General features: G+C 32.6%; 1 protein-coding gene across 2 annotated transcripts in view; it reads left to right on the top strand.

The window, feature by feature from the left end:
- LOC115880578 (transcriptional regulator Myc-like) overlaps positions 1-18997 on the top strand; it is a 166092-nt gene extending 147095 nt beyond the window's left edge. For both annotated transcript variants that reach the window (XM_030897839.1, XM_030897838.1), the window contains exon 3: positions 15277-18997. In XM_030897839.1, coding sequence (XP_030753699.1) covers positions 15277-15857 — 581 coding nt within the window. In that variant the 3' untranslated portion in view covers positions 15858-18997. The remainder of the gene's footprint in view (positions 1-15276) is intronic.
- The last annotated feature ends 3086 nt before the right edge of the window (positions 18998-22083 follow it).

Here is a 22083-nt window from a genome sequence, read left to right as displayed (position 1 = left end):
GTATTTTAGCCTCGCAAAAACAATGATGACTGATACATATACATTATCAACTTTTTGACAAGTTACATTGGCTTATTATTGCCTAGTACAATAAATCGCACATTTGCCAGGCTGTTGCTCTGATATAGAATATGCTCTGTCCTCTATCGTTTCTTATTCTGATTGACAAATTCTACATAATATGTCTTCGTCCTTCACAGCTTTAGATGCCTATCGCAGTTGCAACGCCCTGGTAATAGACCCACTTTAATTTTGACAGTCTCTTTGCTTATATCTTATTTATCTTTGCTTATATCTTATATCTTATTTTTATAAAGGCTTGTTGCATATATTAGATTAACCTTCAATAAAGTGAATTACTTATATTTTTGCAATTTGTCTCTTTTGCGTATTTTTTCGAATGTTTTACTATGACCTTTATCACCTCACTCTGCCCTGCTGATTTTTTCAGACTTCTTATTATACCAAGGTCATCGCTGCCTTAACATCACTCCAAAATAGATACCAAAGATATAGGCTTGTTACTGAACAAATACACTCGTAAATTTCATCCCCCTTTTTCACTGAACTGTTATATAGCACGGTACTATCAATTTCACCCCTGAATATTGTTTTTCACGCCTTAGGCAGCATCCTTTCTTCCAACCCGACAATAATTTACACTCTCGCCGTTGTTTTTCTATGATCCATCCCTTCCTGTAAAAATACCATGAATCTTATCAGGTGTCGCAGTACCACCCCTCAGTTACAGGAAATGGCCTCGGCTTTCACATAGGGATGGAGCGGTACTTTTAGGTATCGATAATTTTACTTATAGTAGTTGTAGATAAGACAATATTGGTAACTGTGTAATGGATCATGGGATGCTACAGATAAATGATTGGTCTTTAGTTATGTTTAAACTGTTAGTATTATTCATATTCTCTTTACTTTTACCGTTCAAGAAGGAATTGCTTTAAGTATGGACCAATCACACACATAAAACCACTTTCAAAAAATACAGAAAAAGAATTCCCGAAAAAAGAAGCACTAAGTTAGCAGACAACAGATCTAAGAGGTATCTAGGTAAAATTACAGCATTTTCAAAATCATCCTGTAACATTGAAACTAAAGTGTTCATGACAACGTGAAACCCGTAAGTTTCTTCTTTACTAATAAGTCAGGGATACTCTGTTCAGTCCAAGAATGGCCTTTGATGCTTGCATGCTTCCAGCCTATTCTTCAAACTAATTGGTTATCAAGAGACTTTATAAATTACCTGGTCTAAAAGTATCGATACCATAAGTACTTGATATCGAAGTAAACACCGTTTCATCCCTACTTTCACCCGCTTGCTCTGGAAGGCGTATCGCGGGGCAGGTACTCGCAACTAGGTACAACAATAACGAAAGCAGAGAGAGTGTCTTGTACTATTTCAGCTGAATTTCTTTCAAAAGGCTCAATTTCTCCGAACACCTGGTCGTGGCGTCTCTTTTTCTTTCACCTGGTCGGGCTATGGTACAATGAAAATCTGTACCAAATGGTTCATTTTGTTAAGTTTGTGTCATCAGTTAAAAACGGGTTCTTGAAAGAAAAAATGGTTTAAAGAAATGGGCTATATTATAAAACGCAAACCTTAATAATTCCAAAAATGAATGATCATTTATAAAAGACAACCTTCAAACTTTAATGAATTAGAAAACACGAACTATAATTAAGAAATAGTCAAGAAAACACAGAAAATATCGTTGGGAATATACTAAATTGCAAAAATATCAAAATGCAAACAAATAACATAATCTAAATAAATCCAAAATGAAACACTTTAAATTTAAAGTCATACAGTAAAGCAATTGACAATTTCAATGTGACTGTTTCATGACAATATTACTTATTAATACCACCACAAAAATTCAATAGCTGAGCTTCTAACACTATTTTGTCTTATTCCACTTATAAGTAAATAATTACAGTAAACACTCGATAGTAATATTCAATAAAGACACGGTAGTTTTTCGTTTGCATAAGTAATGTAGGTATTCACTTTATTGAAGGTTAATCTAATATGCAACAAGTCTTTATAATTAATAAAGTAAATACATACAACACTATACGATTCAATCATGAGTGCACAATCATCAAAGCCACTGCTTTAACTCGTATATTTTTCTCCAACAATTATGTATTGAAATAAGTACAAAATAATACATCAAAAATCACTACAAAACATTAAAATCCGTTTTCTTTGATGGGGAACGAAGTTATGTGCATATAATTAAAATACAAACAAGATTACTTTTATTCAGAATATGTCCTTAAAATCAACATGAAATTCGGTCTCTTGAGGATTTAAATGGAATTTTAATATACGTTCCCACGCTCCAAATGTAACACTGAAGATGTTTATATAGTCTTATTGTTTGTTAACCTTTAATCTGAAAATCGTTTGTATCCAAAGAATAGTTACAGATTTAAATTTTGTTCCGCTATTTGTGTATCGATTTATCTGATCCTTGTGGTAAACAGTTCGTTTGGGAAATTTTATTCTAGCATTTTGAACCTAATTTAATTATTGGGTAAGTGTATGTTACAAGAATAATTTGTTTCAGCAAAAAATCCAATGGGTATTTCCTAAACTGCACTAACAAGAAAAATCTACAAATTTGAAATAGTTATTTTTATTGTAAACACTGCTGGCGTTAAACCTAAACGGACGCTTTTTGTCAGAAGTTGTGTTTACAGTAATAAACCGGGTGCGTTAACAAAGAAAAAAATGCTTAACGTTTTATTTTGCCGTCGTCGGAAGCAAAAAAAATATAAAGAATCAAGAAAAAATAAATTTAAAATATTTACGTATTGAACTGTTTTCGAAACACGTTACTTTTTAAAACAGATACGTCTACAAGACTTCGTTGACGTTCCGTTAAAATGACATTATATTAAGTTAAACTTCAAAATTAACAATTACTGATAACAATTACTTAATAAGGTAAAACCAAAAGCCCAAACTTTATGTATGATTATTTTTGCGGTTCATACCTATGTTATGTTCTTTAAAATCAAAGAAGCGATTGGTATCACATTCCTAATAATTAATTTTTTTTCCAAATCTCTCATGAATCCGCCACATAGGTGTGACATAGGTATAGACATTTTTAAAAAATAATTTGTTTTTAACATCAGTGCCAATCTTGTTTTTGTTTGCTTTTATATAAGTTTTATTATTTATATCTATTTTTAAGGTGGTGATGATGGCTGGAATTCTTTTAACAGTGGTTTGGACTTTGTTTTGATTTAAACATCAAGTTTTTAAATCTATTTTTCCACGGCTCCTTCATTAAAAATTAGTGTTTAACACAGCCATGACACTTCAGATTGAAATTTAAAATACAATTTTTAAGTGAGAATAGGGAATAACATAGGGAACATAGGGAATAACATAGCCAATATGGGGAAGATTTTGCCATAGTGGTCGCCAACCTCAACGGAGACGGCACCTAAGAGGAGGGAGGAAGTGAGAATGTCAAAAGTTGACATATGATATGTCATTCTATTCAGAATGTCATTTTCTATCGAATAAAATAAAAAAAAATACCAAGGGCGCCATTTAAAAATAAAAAATTGTAGTCATTTCCAGTAAAAAATGAAGTGACTGAAAACAATTGAAAACGTCAATCAATCCTAATTTATGTCATATAGTAACATACCAAATCTCGTTTTTTTTTACTGAAGAAATAAAAAAGTTATAGGGGTGGGCCACTTTTGAGACGCGCCTGATATAGATTTGTGATACCCCGACATAAATGTGAAATACCAGAAAAATGTGTGTAACGTTCTCCTATTTATATATGCGCTTAAAACTATTTATTTAAGAAAAGCGGTCGTCATAATGGGTCCACTTTTTTTCCGTCTGCGTCTGTTGTCAGCGTCGTTAAGTCAACCCGACTCAAAAATAAAGCGTCTTTGGCGGCACAAAAATACTAATTAGCGTTCCGTCACTATTCTCCTATTCCTAATTCTCTGGAAGTCGTTCATTAACATTTTGGCAGACTAGATTTTCGACGTCTAATTTTGGACTAGCAGGAAACAACCATATTACTTTTTGTAACAAATAAATGCAGCAAAGAGGATTATTTATTTATTTTATTTACAACCACATATGTAATACTGACATTACTGACTTTTAAAAAATTTGAAAGTGTCAAATTATCTACATTTCTTCCATTTCCCTCACTCGGTTTTTCTTATTTCTCGCCTATTTAATTAAGGAAAATATTCTTGTAATATCTTTATTAAATACTTATCTAACATCAACAAAAATAAACAAAAAGATTTAACAATAATAATTGAAGATTTTAATACATTTATTTGTTGAAAGTAAAAATGCTATTTTAGACTTCTTTGGCTTAAAACGTACATACTGGCGTTTTAAAAAAGCGACGAGTTTGAGATATTTTGATATGTCAGTCTTTTCCATTAATTCTAGCATTGTCCATGTCATGCTGTACGTAGCCCAAAAAGAGTAGATGGCTTTTTGCCTTGTCATGTCGCTAAAATATGCCATCAAGACTGTCTCCGAAGCAATATTCTTAGCATTTCTTTCGGCACACCATTTTCGTATACTACTTTGGAAGTAAACTGGCTTCTGCTCTTTTGCAGCTTCTGTAAGTTCTGGTGGAGGACCAATATTAAAGTAGTCTTCATTATCAGAAATTTCCGACAACATTCTGGCTTTCTATGTTATATAAATTTGAAAAAGCGAACGAGAAATTCAAAACTGTCACTTAGTTGTTTGTTTTTGCTGTTGAAGGTTTGCGCCATAACAACCACTAGTACCGGTAACTATAGATATGGAAATGCCAAAGACAAATTTCCGCATATTTATTTTTTTTCAAAATAAAATACTGCCCCTATTTTTAATTAATGATGTGGTTGTAAATAAAATAGTATACAAATCTCGGAGGAAAGTGTTCATTATTGTCTCGAGATTCAGTTAATATCCACGCTACGCGTCTCGATTAACAATATGAATCTCTCGAATAGTGATGTTAATATTTCGGAAATTTTTGATTGTTGCAGGAAATTTCGAAACTTTCAGAAATTTATGAAATTTTAGGAAATTTTACAATTTTACATATTTTTTGTTGATACAATAAAGAAATAAATTAGATAGACATTTGATACCAACATGTAAATGAAAAAAAAAAACAATAAACATAATATTAGTTGTTATATTTTTAATAAACAATACATAACTCATAAAAGTCATAAACATAACACTTTGTACATAAACCATGAACTATGACTATGAACTTAAAAAAAAACAAAAAATCACCAAATATAAATTTAAAAAACGTAAAACACAAATAACTGAATTATTCTATTCCGGAATACTTTCAGGCGCCGAGCTGGTCCCATCTTCATAGGGTATTATAGTAGTAGTAGTACTGGCTTCGTCAGTTTCTATTTCCAAATCAGATATATTTGATGTATCATCTGGATCTGATTCTGAAGGGTGGACCTCTACCTCTATAGGTTCTGGAGGAGTTTCATGTTGAATATTATGCTCCATATCCACTTTTTGTTTGTGTAGTAATAATTTATTGTTATGAGCTAAGAACATTATTTTGCCGGCTCTTTGTGCAGTTAAGCGATTCCTTTTTTTAGTATGGATAAAACTGTAAGCACTGAAATTTCTCTCAGTGGCTGCAGATGACGTTGGTAAAGACAGTAGAGCAACAGCTAAATATTTCAACTGAGTATTTCTATGCACTTACGATTACGACTTAAGATTTGACGCAATAATTTGTTACATATGTAAAAATGGCTTCTTTATTATTGACAAACTGAGGATGTTTGTTGGTGATATTGTTGATATGTTGATAAATTCCATAAGCCATGTGTTTTTCATTGTTAAGGTGCTCTTCCAGGAAACAGGGGTCCAAGAAATTCGCGGCAAAATGCATTGGTTTCAGAGCCATACCTTTTCTATTTTGTACGGCGGAGAAGCATTATTTTTCTTCTGCTTTTAGAATAGGCATACTTTCGTTAAATTTTTACTAAACCAAATTTCTTGCAAAATGCTGATTTTTGCGAATATTCGCGATTTTGGGACCGAATATTTCGGAAATTTCTGAAATTTCCTGCAAAATTCGAATGGAAATATTCGCTACCAACGTCACTACTCTCGACAGTAATGAAACACTTCCCTCCTCGGTGTGTAATATACTGTAAAGCAACTGGTTGTTTTAGGAGTGTTAGGGAATACATAAGTTTGCAAAATGTTTATTTTTAACAAAAAATGGCGTGTAATGCCATCCGTCTCTATAAGGCATCAATATAAAAATAGTATTGGACTTTTTATATGAAAGCTAGTTTTTGCAATCAGTTTGCACATCTTTAAAGACATTTTCCGCAAGCCTGAGCTTGTCTAAAATCTACGAGCCCAAACACAATACGCGCTAGTTCTTCTTTAAGTCGTACACTGCCTCGCCGAGTCGGTCCAATTCTAATCTAGGCAGCGGCATCTTTTCGCACCGCTTGGTTCCCAGAAAGGTCTAGTCCTCTCGTTGGAGACCCTTTTTTTCGCAGGTACCCGAAAATTATGAAAGATATCTACGGCGAAAATCGGCGAGGTGCCGCGAAACCGGCCCTACGGCCTTTTAGGTACTCTCTAGCTCGTCTTTGCCCGATGGTAATTACGTTTTTGTAAAGAAATTGCTAGTTGCAGAGAGAAGCTTTTCTATTGCATCGTTTTTAATCCTTGCTGAAGAGAGAACAAAAAAGGTGGTTTTGTTGCGGATGTTTGTTCAAAACTTAAAATCGGAATAAGACAGATGGTTGATCTTAAGGACTTCAAATAAAACCAAAATAACGTTTGCAGTTCCAAATATTACATGTACTTTTTTTTTGTACGACAGTACCTTAAAATATATACTATAGACACATTTATTGCATGTTAGGCATCATCAGAATTTGTTCAGGCGATCATGCTTTGCATTTTGTATTATGGCCATAGTAATTGCCAAAGTGCCAAACAAATATTTTATAAACAGTATTACAAGTATTTCAAATAGATTTAGTTCAAAACACGGCCTCTGTACCTATAGAATTATCACGATAAAGCTTCATTCAGAACCTCGCAATTAGTGGTTTCAATTAGCGAAGAAGTTTGTTCCTTTAATTTCAATGTATGCATTCAGAACGTCAAAATTAGTGGTTGAAATTTTCAATTAGTAGAAAAAGTTATCAAACTTTTAACTTGTCCACTAATTATACTTCAAGATTTGCGAGAATTAGAGATTATTTTATAAGGGAAATATTAGGCTTTCTCTATGAATACCAAACTGACCAACCAAACCAAACTGCCCAACGTAAGCTGTTGCTAGGATATTCTATTAATTTCAATTGTTTTTTAAACATTGTGAATGATCGTAAACTAAAAAGTATAAAGTGTAATTGAAACCACTAATCTATTATACTAATTGCGAGGTTCTAAATTAAGCTTAAGTGTCATATATGTAAAGATTGAGATACATATATGGAGAGTTGCTTAATAATTTTAAACGACAGTGACATTACAAAAAAACACTATTTCATAAGTGTTTTGAGTAGGATCACAAGCAAAGGCATGCATTTAATAATTTGCAGCTAAAATTGCTGTAAATCGTTACTGTCTTCTTCAAAAACGAATGTCTCCAACAAAAAAAGAAGCTATTGAGACTAACCGAAAAACATACTATCGAGAAAAGAAGCACCTTAATGATAAACTTTCTGCAAAGAGTTTCAAAGAAAAGCGAAAATTTTATTTTGGCGAAAGTTTTTCAAACTTTATTAATAATATAAAAAAAAATAAAAAACTACAATTTATAATTACAAAAAGAGCTTGCTAACTAAAACCGGCTCACCAGAACAAAATATATTTAATTTTAAAATACATGAAAATTTTAAGGTGTGTAAATACCAGTAATAATTGTGAAAAAAAACAAACCAAACAACTGGTTCGTCCACATTCTATTCCTGTTTGATTTAATTTATTCTTCTCATGTTTATTGTTTGTTGTATTTCTTCTGGTGTTTATACTTTTCTAGACACCCAAAACGAATGATCATTGCAAGGCCATTGACCACAGGTGTTTAGAAAAATCAAAGATCGATTTTGCGATTTCGCACTTTCGGCACGCTGTTCACAGTGGACCGAGTCGATGGATAGTTACGGACATATTTTTTAATACTAAGTAGGAGGCATGCAGTTATGGAGTCATACAAGTAGGAGTCATACTGACATCGAAATCGAATTTCCTATTGCAAAAAACACCTAGACACCAATTTTCGTCCAAAAATTGATGTTAGTCCAGAAATTATTTGGAAAAAAACGAAAAAAACAGAAATTTAGATGAACTTTTTTACTTCTTTTTATCTGCAGAATATGTTGCCGAAGTTTCCCGAATACAACTCGGACCACCCTGTATACAAAAATAAAATTAATTTCCTAAAATGTATGCCCTGTTTCTGTAACTACACGTTGCACCGGTCCACTGTACGCCGTACTTATTAGCTTGAGAAAAAATTAGCGATCGGCTGCCAAAATCTGAAATTGTTGACCTCTCTCCTTGTCCGGCGGCTAATTTTTTTCACGCAGCAGACATACATTCGAAAAATTGCGTCGCCGGGTTCAACAAACGCTTGATTAAAAGCGAGGGGGTGGAAAAATACGTAACAAGCAGTGGTTCAAACATCATCTGTCATGTATCACCTTTTTCTCTAAAGATTAATTAATTAGTAGACGCTAATTCCGTGTAAATGGCATCCAATTAGCCTAAACCAATATGATTCATTAAATACGCTAACTTTAGAAGTCCATAATTGATTATTATCTAACGTATCAAAGTTTTTTTAGATATTTTTCTTATCAAAAAACTTTTTTCGTACAACTTTGTCAACGGCAAGTTAATTTAACGTGCCCAATCGATGCTACGAAATTGGAAGTAGAGACAATATAACGAGAAGGTAAAAGCATGGCGGTTATTTTTTTCAAATAACAGAGGCTAACATTCTTAAGCCATTGTTGTTATAAACAATGTTGTTTAGTAGCTTTAGAGAGCTAGGAGTTATTTTAATTGAATTGCAATATAGAATGCAGTAATTAAAAAGATGTAAATCTTCTTTACAAAGTGTCGTAAAATCTTACTTCTTTACAATGTAGGCGTAACTTGTAAATAAGAATAAACTCGCCGTTATGTCGAAGCGTAGTATCAATAAAAAAACTTACGATTGGCTGAAAAGGCAGACCGTCCAGTTTATTTCCTACCGCAGCGATGATTCATAGACATTCTCCATATCTAATGATATCTATATCCATTCTGCTGATTACATTTGGGAATTGGTGTTACATCAGACCTTATGCCGATGCCGGGTCCAGACCAAGCAGACAAAACGAAGAACAGAAACATTCATGTTTTACGACAAAATTGCGTCAAATCCAATACATTTCTGCGACATTTTTGTCTCATTTTTGTTTTGTTTCAAAATTCGGGACTTTTCATTCCGTCTCGAGTCGGTAAAGATCAAAGTGTCTATGTTTTGTTCGTATATTTTACGACAAGTTGTTGGCGCAGTGTGGATATAGTGTGCTGCCAACAGTAGGAGACCAGTGAAATCACACATGTAAAACTCATTCGCAAGAACTAAACTTTTGACTTTGTTGTACTTTTGTCCTTGCGGTGTGGACAGTGGACAATTTGTCTCAAGTTTATCTTGTCAGAATTTCCCATTTTTTGTCGCCTTGGTCTGGACCTGGCATTAAGATGGAACGAAGATGAACCTCATAACTGAAGAACTCGAGATAATAATACCACTGTACTTTTATTACATGCATATACACGGGATTTGATAGACATTAGTTGTCTATTAATCAAACATACAGCTGCTTTCCCGTTTACCTTTGCCAAACCTCTCTATCCAGTTCTTCTAGCTCTCTGGATGCCATCGCTTGCCTGATTGTGTTGTTCCAAGACTTTCTTGGTTTACCTCGTCTTCTTTATGGAGGACTCCACTAAAACAGACGTTTCGGCCAGCGATCTTCCGGCATTCTTAATTTCGGATCTCTACTCTGTCTATAATTGTCTCTGGAGCATTTATTCGGTGTCTGATCTCTATGTTGGTAATTCGGTCCATTTTCGATACGCCTGCTCTCCTTCTGAGATTGTGCTGTAAGTATCCGTTTCATTTCGGCTGTTAGAGCCCATACTTCGCAACCATAGCACACCACAGATTCAACCAAGATTTGTTTAGCCGTTTTGATTTTTTTAGATGCTGATCCCACCACGATGAATTCAAACATCCCACTATTCTCTTGCCAGCTTGAATGCGGAGTTTAATTTCGTCCTCTCCAATGCCCTGTTTAGTTACGATTGACCCTAAATATTTAACGTTGTCGACCTGTGTGACCTCAGTATCATCGGTGATCAGTACTTCAAATACGGCTATTGACTACACTATTGACTACCATCAATCACTATTGGCTACCAGTAGTTAGCAGTTAGCTACTAGTAGTCACTGTACTTTTATTACTAACTGTATTTTCGACTTGTTTCTAACATCATCCAAGATTAAACAGTTTCTAATTTTAATTTGGTTCAATCAAAAATAGCTAACCTGTTTTTATTAGCAAGAAGTCTTTATTGAACATCTTTGTAAAAACTTCTTCATCGGCAAGCTAATTGAACGTGCCGAATCGATGCAACGAAATTAAACGAGATAAGAAAGATGAGGAGAGAAAAAAACATGGCGGTTTTTTTCGCCAAATAAAAGAGGCCGACCATCAGCCGAAGAAGACGAGGAGGCAACGCAACGGGCAAGAGAGGAGCCGTTACGGGGTCGCCCCGCGCAGGAATGTGAAAGGCAGCGGGAGCAGCGAGCGGCAGGAGGAGATCGACCTCGACGCCCATCGGGACGGGGGCATTCCGCGGCGTGGACGCGTTCCGGCTGAGGTTAAGGCCCCTGCGGCCGCCGTCTGCACTCGTCTGCAGGAAATGCCGATGCGCGTCGGCCAGGTATTATCGGCAGAGCCATCGCCGGCCGTCGTGTTATTTTGACGCGGGAGAATAATAATATAGGTACCGCTAATTCGGAAAACTGACCGAAATCCTTTAAAACATAACTGCATTAGGGTTTCTGGAACCAGATCTGTTTTTAGGAAGCGGGGACTTAGGTACCGCGCCTCTTAGGAACCTCAATTTTCGCCTTAGCGCCTCAAATTTCCCGGTTTTTTCCGGTACTTTCGGTACTGACTAATTTTTGTTCAATGGTGGTGCAGTTCATCAATCAGAAAGCAAGGGATGGTTTTTCAAAGTAAAATGGATAAAAAATTGAGATTTTTAATGAAAATCATATTGTGTCATGAGAAAATTAACATGAACATAAGTAAAGAAAAAAGTATAGGTAACTTAAATTTCACATCAAACAACATAAACCAACTTAACTGAATTTGAGACAAAAATAGCCATGAAATATTAAATTAAAAATGCAAACATCTATTAATACTTAGCATATATTTATAGGAACTTCGAAAGAGAAATGAAGCAAGAACAATAAGAAATAGCATCATTACTTATTTAGGAAAGTTTGATTTCGACCGCTAGAAAGTATCAAAAGTCTTTCGCACGTAACATAAAATATGTTTTTATTATTATTACCGAGTCCCGAAAGTACCGAAAGAACTGGGAATTAATAATTTCGAGTCCCGGTTCTTTGATTTCTCGAAAGAACCGGGAACTCCCGGTTCTGAACCCTAAACTGCATAATACGTTTCCTTTTACAATAAGGCGATGAGACACACATTCAGTGCTCTTGTAATCTAATTGTTCTACACAAACCATGTGTCGTCTAAGCAGCACAACATAGAGTGGTGGGAAGCCTTAGAAGCCTCGAGGAATCACGTTGGAAAAAACGTAAACTTAAAGAATCCGTTTTTGGCAATCCCAAATATGGAAATTTTCGCAATATTTAGCATTTAGGATTTAATTGACGATGTTAGTCTAAGAAGATATTTTATTTTATATTCATCATTGCCTACCACTTTGAAACAAATTTTTCCAACAAACAAATTCAATAGGTTGCATTTTAAGTTTTTACAATCGCTTGTTTCTTCGGTTGTACTGGACACGTCGCAACCATTCCATTAGAGGATCGAAGAACTGTTAATACCGAATGGAATACAACAATTTGTTTTGAAACGGTCTTCGATGAAATAAGGAAAAAGAACAAAAAACGTCGCATCGTTCTTCATCGCGACAATGCCAGTTCCCAAAAGCACGTCAAACAACTAAATATTTGAAGGAGAAAAACATCGAATTAATGTCTCATTTGCCCGTATTCACGCGATTTATCGCCTAATGACTTTTTCCTATTCCCTACTGTCAAACAAAAAATGCGCAGACAGCGATTTTCGTCACCTCAAGAAGCTATTGAATACTTTCAAAACCATCTTTCTACGATATTAGCTTCAGAGTGGCAAAAATGTTTCCAGAATTGGTTCGAGCAAATGCAAAAATGTATAGACCTTAAGGGCGAATATTTCGAAAAGCAATAAAACACTTTGTTTTGAAATTCGTTTCTGCTTCACTTTTTGTAAAAACTTACTTACTTAGACTTATTTTCTCGTGTATCTGTAAAATGCGTTATTACTAAAACATCTTAGTAATTAATTGTATAGGATATATTTGTACCAAAAAAAAATATTAATTATTAATAAGGACTTGTAATAAAGTCATCTGTCCGTCAAAATTATGAATTTCGTAATACTACCTGGAAACGATCGAACCGAAAGTGGCCGCTATTAAAACTTTCACCAATTAAAAATTATCGTAGATTAATTTGCGATAATTCTATCTTAACGATATCGAAAACTCGATAATAACATAAAAGTGTCTTGAGCCTACAGAATAATATTAATATACATTATACATCTTTTTCGCCTGTATAATGATATATACTTTGACTCAGACAGATAATTGCTGTAATTGGGTAGGTGGTCAATTGCTTTTTATGTCTGCGTGTGAATCAACGAGCTCTATGTATCGTTTTTAACAGTCGAATTACGTCACGATAGCCGGAATCGCGTCCTGAATCATTCGATAGTTGGCATTGTTGAAATTCCGATACGCTCCAGTAGCTATATATTCTCTAGCCCAATTATATTATTTATTATATTTGTCAATATGTGTATATTAGGGTGCGCTAAAAAAATTTTTTTCCATAGCAACTGTTAAAATTGCCTTATATCTATCAAAAATAGTAGATAACATAGTACTTTAACCGCCAGGGTAGATTAAATGATACTTTAACAGCGAGGATAGGTTAAAAACTTTATTTTTTCTCGCGCGCTTTTAATTGCTTACATTTTTAAAAATTGTTGTATTCCTTTTCATAAGTTATTCGGGATTTAAATGGAAGTAGTTTGGATATGACGTTTGTCGCATCGGCGTGTCTGTTGGTAATTTACTTATTTCGTTTTGAGCCATTTCTGGTTCCAATTCAATCAGCAATCGACACGAAAGAGAATTAAAAAATATTGACTCAAAACTGATAACTAAAGAGACAGCTTTATTTGTCAAATTACATAGAAACCAACCCCACCCCTTAGGACAATATATATAAATAATAATTTCTGAATATTTTTTAAAACGTAGGTAACTCGTTATGGAAAAAATATTGTTATAGTTATTTTTTATACAAGCCGATAAAATACCATATTATCGGCTTGTATAAAAAATAACTATTTTTGGTGCACCCTAGTGTGTATAGTATATATTTTCGTTTTTCTCCATTTGTATTGCAAAATCATCAATGGGAATACATATACGTGATATTCAAAAGCCACCATGACGCCGTCATTTTCAATTGTAACGTAATCACAAAGCATTAATTTTATTTAATTATATAACTACGTATTTACAGGTATTATTGCTTGTATATTAGTGACGTCAAGAGGGTCCAGAGGAGGCCTTATTATAGATACCGGACAGACAAGAGCCAAATGCATCTAATTATCATCATTATCATTTCAAACAGCACTATGACGCCGTTTATTTTTCGATCATACGATGCTTTATATATAGACCTATACAAATATTTGTTATTGTTTATTTGGTAATTACTTTTATCAAAATATTTTACTATAACTGCGCATCTTTTATTAATTACATTATACAACACCAATCACCTTCAAAATGAAATATTTTTATTTTTAAGTGCGTATCAGTCATTTTGAAAGATTGAGACCGTCCTTGTGTCATTCTTTTTTCTATATTTGACATTGTTTTCGAAAAAAATCTCCCGAGATGATAACAGTTTAATACGCGTGCTTAATTATGAGATTTATTCGATTTTTCTCACGGGTAAACATTGTGTTATCTACCTATGTTTTTTTTATTGAATTATCAGGTGCAGACAAATAGGAAGTAGACATGAAAAGTTTTATTATTTATTATCCTACGAATTGTTTGTTCGATATGTTGTCGAACTAATTTATAGATCTATCTTATATTTGCAAGGACTTCACAAATGCCGCATTTTTTACATATACCTACTTTTATGTACATTTATATCAAAGGATTTGTGTTTTTCTCTTAACCTTTGTTTGAATTATGACATATTAATTTACTACGAAATTCGCTGCACGTAGTAAACATTTCTTATTTATTCATTAATTATCGGATGCAGATAAGCTATAAGAATGCAAACAAAATAATACTATTACGTAATATTTGTTATTATTCAAGTGCACATTTTTATATGCACCGAGATATAAAAATAATTTATGGATTTGTTATTATGTATTCTTTGTATTCATTAAGTATATAAAGTTATATTGTTATATAGAGGACCGAAAATATATGAGGGAATTTAAGAAGGAATCGAAATAACGTAATTTATGACTTACCCCTCCACCCTTAGAGGGTACTCTTCCAACTTTTAATATAAACTAAACTTAAAAGTTCGTTGCTTTCTTTTTACAGTCAAATATAACATCTTTAATGGTATTATTTTTTGAGAAAGAAGTGTGAAATTTTAGAATTTATTTAATACAAAAAAATATTGTTCAAATTAAAAAATCCTGTCCCTGAACCATATTATTAATGCTTCTTTAAACAATGAAGCACTGTTATTTTCTATGGTAATTAAATCATCCTCGGTGAATCACGAAATGCAAATATGTTATGTTGTTCTTTGATTATTCATCGTGATCTCCAGTCTCGATCATTCTTAACTAATCTCCTTTTTTTTTCTTTTACAGAAGAAGAAGAAGAGATCGACGTGGTCTCGGTGACAGACAAATTCGGCTCGAATGCCAGCCGCATGGTACTATCCTTGCCGACCAACCCATCCCACACCGACCGGCACAATCTCCAGAGAAGAATGGCAACCGCCATGTCCAGAAAACACATGGGCGACGGCATCAAGACCCTACTTCCGGTCAGAAACCCCGTACCCAACGGTACCATCGCCGCTCCCAAGCCCGGACGCGTCGGTAAAAGAGGCAGAGGCACGCGCACCAACGCCGGCTACAAGCGCAGAAGAATGAACGACACCAACCGGGAACCCACCGACAAGCGCCACCTCCACAACGACATGGAGCGGCAGCGCAGAGTCGATCTGCGCATCGCATTTGAAAATTTGAAATCAGTGGTGCCCGAGGTGTCCGGCACCAAGAAGATCGCTAAAGTGAACATTCTGCTGCAAGCGGCCCAGTACTGCTACTATTTGACTGGGTCCAGCGCCAACTACAACAAACAATTGGAAGATTTGAGAAAGAGACAGGTGTGGCTGCGCCAGAGGGTCTCGCAGCTGCGCAGAAACCTAGCAGCGCGTCGTTGAACGGCTGCGCGGAACGAGTTTTCGTCACTGTCCTGCACGATTTTGCATCTACGTTTGGTTTGGAGCGGTACCGAGAAGCGGTGAAAGTTTTTAGTGAATTTTCTAGCCGGATTTTTTTTATATATATTACCTATAGATCGATTTTTACGATTAACTGTGATTTAATTATATAAAATTTAAAAAATATGGGGAAAAGAATACTATTTTCGTTTTTCTTTATTGTAACTTTGTTAATTTTAGGTCGTAAGGATTTTTATATAGAATGTTTTTAATTTGCATTAGTTTACTGACTTATTGTTTTTTTTTAATTTTTTGTGATGAAATGACATACGATTGTGATACCGCTATAATCCTATTTATTTCTTTTTCTTCAACTCGAACTACCATAAGTCCAATTAACACACGTATACAGACAAATAACATGACAGTTGAAATAGTTATCAGCTACGCGTAGTGGTATTATCGTAACCAATGAAGTTTAAATAGCAGAATTCAAATTGAGCAAGGAGTTAAATTTATCAACTTTTTTGTTTAGAAACTTATCAGTTTTCTAAAACTCAGATTAAATTTAGACTACTAAATAAATTTGACATATTGTTCGTTGGGATTTTTGTCTAAAATCTAGAGTAAACTTATAATTTAGTAAGATATTAGTCTTATCTGAAGTTTACACTTGAATATATTGGAAATACATTACATGCATATAATATGCATAAATTATTTAACTATAAAGTATTCATCTAAATATAATATTAAATAAATTAGTTAATAATTATAAAATTAGAAATTGTTGAATTATAGTATAAATTGATATGAAATTTCAACAAAAAAAATTGCTAGGGGATATCTCATATTTAACTCTTATGTTATTTATCTGTATAAACCAACATTAAAACACGACAAACTGCAATCTGTGCTGTCGGCTATATATCTTTTTTTTTTGTAAAAGTTAAGTCTCGAAATTATTTCTATTTATTTTTCTTTTTGCAAATTTTTTAACCGATAGTTTGATTGCAACGACACAATAGAACCAGTTTATTTTTTCAAATTGCCACAGTAAGTATGTACATTTCCTTTTACAAATTAACATATCTTTCTATGTAAAATGTTCACTGCGATATCTGACACAAGCAGAAACTGACAAGGATTTGGTAACTTAAACTAGTTAGCGATATCCACGTCAAATATACATACATTTTCTGTGATAGGAAAGAATGTTGTATATAGTTCTGTTATATTAATTCATTCAACGTTTTGGATGATAAATTTGAAGTGAATTCTGCTTAAGTTTAATCAAAGTGGCTGTTATTATTGGTGCGAGATGCGCAGATTCGTTTTGGTGTTCTATATCAAAATTGTTTTCGCGCATAAACATGAAGTATACTTTCGAGTAGTTATGTATAGTATGTTTTTTTGGAAGGAGAATATTTAGATAATGTTTTTTTTTTGTTATTTTTTATACGTCAGATATCGCAGTAGTACGCTGTGTGAAATAAATAGTCTCTATTCTGAAAACTTTCAAAATATTGAATATGCGCAGAACAGATTTTTTATTTTCGCGCCATTTTGTATTTTTATTAGTTAAGGATTTATTTACGCTTTTTAAAATTAATGTAAATACTGTTTATTATGGTGTAAACATTTTATAATGAGAAAAAATAACTAAATTTAGGCTTGTAGAGTTTTTTTTTAATTTTTTGTGAACGGGTAATAGTAATTGTACCCGTTCCTATAAGTAGGATGTTTTAAATTTTGTTGGTTCTGTATATAGGCCCCGATCTTTCTTTTTTTATGTATATAAAAAGAGAAAACATTAAACGATTGTTTATTTTTTTCGTTTTGGTTCAGTGACCGTGTTGTCTTTGTCGTGGTCAACCTTCAAAACGCTACTCTCCAGTGCCATACCAGTGGCTCTACGCATTGGATTTCAATTCCCTTTTGTATATGTATATAAATTAAGATAAAACATCTTGATTATTATTAATTAACTTTTTGTTAGAGTGTTTAATCGTCGACACCGCAGTAGCAAGGTTTTTGAAGGTGCCAAAACAGCTGTGTTGCTCAAATGTGTCGATTTTTTTTATTTTTAACATATGAACCGGTCAAGTGTCACTGAAAATGACACGATCAAGTCAAGAAAGAAAATACAACCAACATATTTGTTTGGATAAAAAGAAATTGTTAGTATGTTATTGTTCTAAATAATAATTGCTCAGTGACAATTGGCCGAGTTGTGTGATTTATTCGGTTTCTTATTATTTTTTATTATTAATATAAGTGTTTCTATTGTATACTATTTCTATTTTTATTTAGCTGTAGTAGAAAATGAATTAATAGGGCGCCTGCGCACGAAACAGCTGTTTTTCCCAAGTCTTCCGCGCAGGCGCCGAGTTGCATAAGAGTCGTGAGATAAAGAGAATTGTTGTGTTCATAATAATTATACAGTATTTTATACTTTTGATAAAATATTAACTAGAACAGAAAAACGAAATAATGAAAAATAAAAGTGAAAAAAAAATTAGAAAAACCGAAAACGACAAAAAAATCTTATTTAAACTAAATGTGATAAATTTTGAATAAGACGAATAATTCTTTTCTGTTTTTGTTCTTTTACTATTAAAACAAGCTCACCTGAATTTAGTTTCGTTAAGATGAAGATTTTTTTTTTGAAACAAGATTAATTATACACGTAAAAAAGTAAAAAGTTTCAATCTGTACCTGCCGCCTGACCTCGCTGTTAACCAAAAATAAAGAAAAAAAAAGAAAAAAAATATATAGTTTATTACAAAATAACAGGAAAATACCGAGATATATTTCCCGCTTTATAATCGTCTTGTTAGTAAATACAAAAAATATATACATATATTAAAATATACGTACATATGTGTATGGAATATATGATGAATTGAACGAATCTTTTGTAACAGGGCAATTCTCTATAAGCTTAGCGACATCTAAAACATATTGCTACTAGCTAGGTAGCATGCGTTGAAGCATTATGAATAATGGTTTTAGCCCTAACTTGTTATTTTGTACTTATATTAAAAGTAATTTTCTAATTATCATTTATAGTTATACATACTATCATTTATTGGACTTTTTAGTTCCTTTAAGATTTACAAATAAATTTTTGCTTGAGACATTCGTTTTTTACTTAAACTTTTTTCCTATCCCTTCCCCTCCCTATAATAAAAAATAATCAAATTAAAATATAACACAAACAAAAAAATAAGATAAAATGGAACAAAATGTGGAAATCAAAGACAATAAAGAAATTTGAGTATAAAAAACAGTGAAAATAAGATAATAAAAATAGCAAAAAAGTAAAAACAAACAAAAAACTTAAAAACTCAGAAGAAATAGTTCTCAATCTTTCTAAAAGACATTACAAATAAACAATTTCTAATTTAAATAACATTTTTGACATTACAGAAAGTATATTAGATAATATTCATTTTATAGCAAATCATAAATGAAATGTCAGCTGTTACTGAGTTTAACAACAAAACGATTTTTTTCTAGTTTCCTATAAGAAAAGACCCAAAATTATGTCACCAAATACAAAATCTAAAATATTACTGATTCTACTAAAAAAGACAAACTAAACTAAATTTTAAAAAATGTAAAAATGACAAGAAATTAGGCACAATAGGCAAAATAACTAAATGCCTACATGAGCCACATTAAAGCAATTTTGAATAAACATATAATTACAGTGTTAGTGATACTACTAAAAAAGACAAACTAAACTAAATTTTAAAAAATGACAAGAAATTAGGCACAATAGGCAAAATAACTAAATGCCTACATGAGCCACATTAAAGCAATTTTGAATAAACATATAATTACAGTGTTAGTGATACTACTAAAAAAGACAAACTAAACTAAATTTTAAAAAATGACAAGAAATTAGGCACAATAGGCAAAATAACTAAATGCCTACATGAGCCACATTAAAGCAATTTTGAATAAACAAACATATAATTACAGTGTTAGTGATACTATTAAAAAAGACAAACTAACTTAAATTTTAAAAAATGACAAGAAATTAGGCACAATAGGCAAAATAACTAAATGCCTACATGAGCCACATTAAAGCAATTTTGAATAAACATATAATTACAGTGTTAGTGATACAGATGAAAATATATGCAGGGGACACAAAAGGTAGACTTGTTACTCTAGAAAGGTACGTAAAATCCAAATATTTTAAAAGTAATCTTCAATATACAGAGTGCTCAAACTATGCGCGGCCAAATTTCAGGAGGTGATTTTTCATTAAAAATATGGAAAAAAGTTTCTATAAATAGAGGTCTGGAAATGCATGGTTTTAAATATACAGGATGTTAAGAAAAAAATATTTTTTTTTGTAATTATCTAATAGCCGACTTTCATCACTGTCAATATTACTTCTAATAATAGCCTAATTTAGATGTAATTAAATTTAAATTATTAACTTCAGTGGCGTCCCAGAGGACACCTTATCCAAAAAAATAAGAAAAAATGTAGGCCACTGACTTTTCTTACAATTTTTATTTTATAGATAAGGCAACTAAAATCACCACCTATACAGGGTGTCCCAGAAATGAGTGCAGATATTTTAACTGGTAGTATAGTTCAACCCCAGAAACACGCCTATGAGGTTTTTTTTGCGAAAAAAAAATGTTGAAAATTTTATATTTTTCTTGACATTTTCCGGAAAATGTCGAAAAACTTTTGAGTGCCACTGTTCACTCCCCGGGAAATTCGTTTACCGGGCATAGAGAGTGTCGGAGAGAATGCAACGTTGCCACCTCCTACCATACCCACATTCTGCATGTTTATCTATAAATTCAATTATTTTAAGTTGCTACAGAAAAAAATACGAAAATTCATTTTATTCATATTAGTGTAGATTGCTCTACTAATTCTAGAGAAACGCGCAATATTTTAAATACTTTTTACAGTGGAGTAAACTGAAAAAATAAATCTTAACAATTATAGCTTCTTTTTTCGCCATATTAGGAAATATTTTCAATCGTTTCAATAAACAATTATAACCTTTAATGCTTAGTTAGAGCTTACCCTTTTAATGAAAGTTTTTTATCCAGCACATATATACGTAAACACATACACACCAAATATCTATTAAACTGAACATCACAAACCTATCACATGCCTATCACTTTTAAAATATTATTTAAAATTTTTCACATGATAATAATCAAACACTAAACTCATAAATACAATAAAAAATGTAAAAAACTTGCTTTAATAACTACTCATATCCGGAGGCTGATGGTAGACAGTCCGGGGTTTTCTTCGACATTTCTTCAAAACCGACACAACCCCGACAACGATTTCAGAAAACACTGAAGGAATTACAAATTACAAATTTTTATTTAGAAATTTTTTACCTTAGCGTCCTCTACTGGACTGATGTATTACTATTATGGGTCAACGTTTTGGTGGTTGTATAAAGATAGATAAATCAATTTTCTAAATGTTTAATGTATGGAGTAGGGATATCCCAAAAATAAAATAAAAGTACAAGAAAGAATTAAGGTAAAATCAAAGAATATTCTACGTTATCTAAAATATAAAAATATGGGAAGCCCCGACAACAATCTGACACCTGATATCAAAGTGATAAACAAACATCGGCGCATGCGGCAGCGAGCACTTACACTTAATTTTTCATTGCTAGATGGCCTTTTACTAGGGATGCACTGCAAACAAATATTCCAGCAAAACTAAAGTGTTTTTTCTTATTCTAAATTCTAACAAATAAATAAACCTGTAAAACTGTATAAATAAAATCGGTCATCGATTTAAAAAAAAAGATCGATTATACCAAAAAATCGTTTGATAAAAATCACGTCGATTTGATAATAATCGATTCGAATCGTACATCCCTAGTATGGTGTGTAGTTTAAGGTTATGTTTAAGGTTAATCGTGGGTTATTAAACTCGCACAAAAACAAAACAGAAAACAACAAAAAACAATGCAAACAATGCCAAATAAACCTGTAAAAAAGTACTTTTATTATTCAAAATGAAATATCATATAATTCAGTTGGTATACGAATATTTTTTGATTTATTTATAATGTTTGGTGTCAAAAATATGTGAGAAATGAGGTAAACAGTTTAAATGTCTTAATAAATTCGTTTTTAATTTATTAACCTTTCAGGTATCTACCTAATGGTAGGAAGAAATTAATTATGTAATGGTAGGAAAAATAATT

Source organism: Sitophilus oryzae, unplaced genomic scaffold (assembly GCF_002938485.1).
Source record: "Sitophilus oryzae breed Bouriz unplaced genomic scaffold, Soryzae_2.0 scaffold_1639_pilon_pilon, whole genome shotgun sequence".
Taxonomy (NCBI): Eukaryota; Metazoa; Arthropoda; class Insecta; order Coleoptera; family Curculionidae; genus Sitophilus; species Sitophilus oryzae.
Note: the sequence above shows the minus strand (reverse complement) of the source record. Positions and strands in the feature narration are given on the sequence as shown.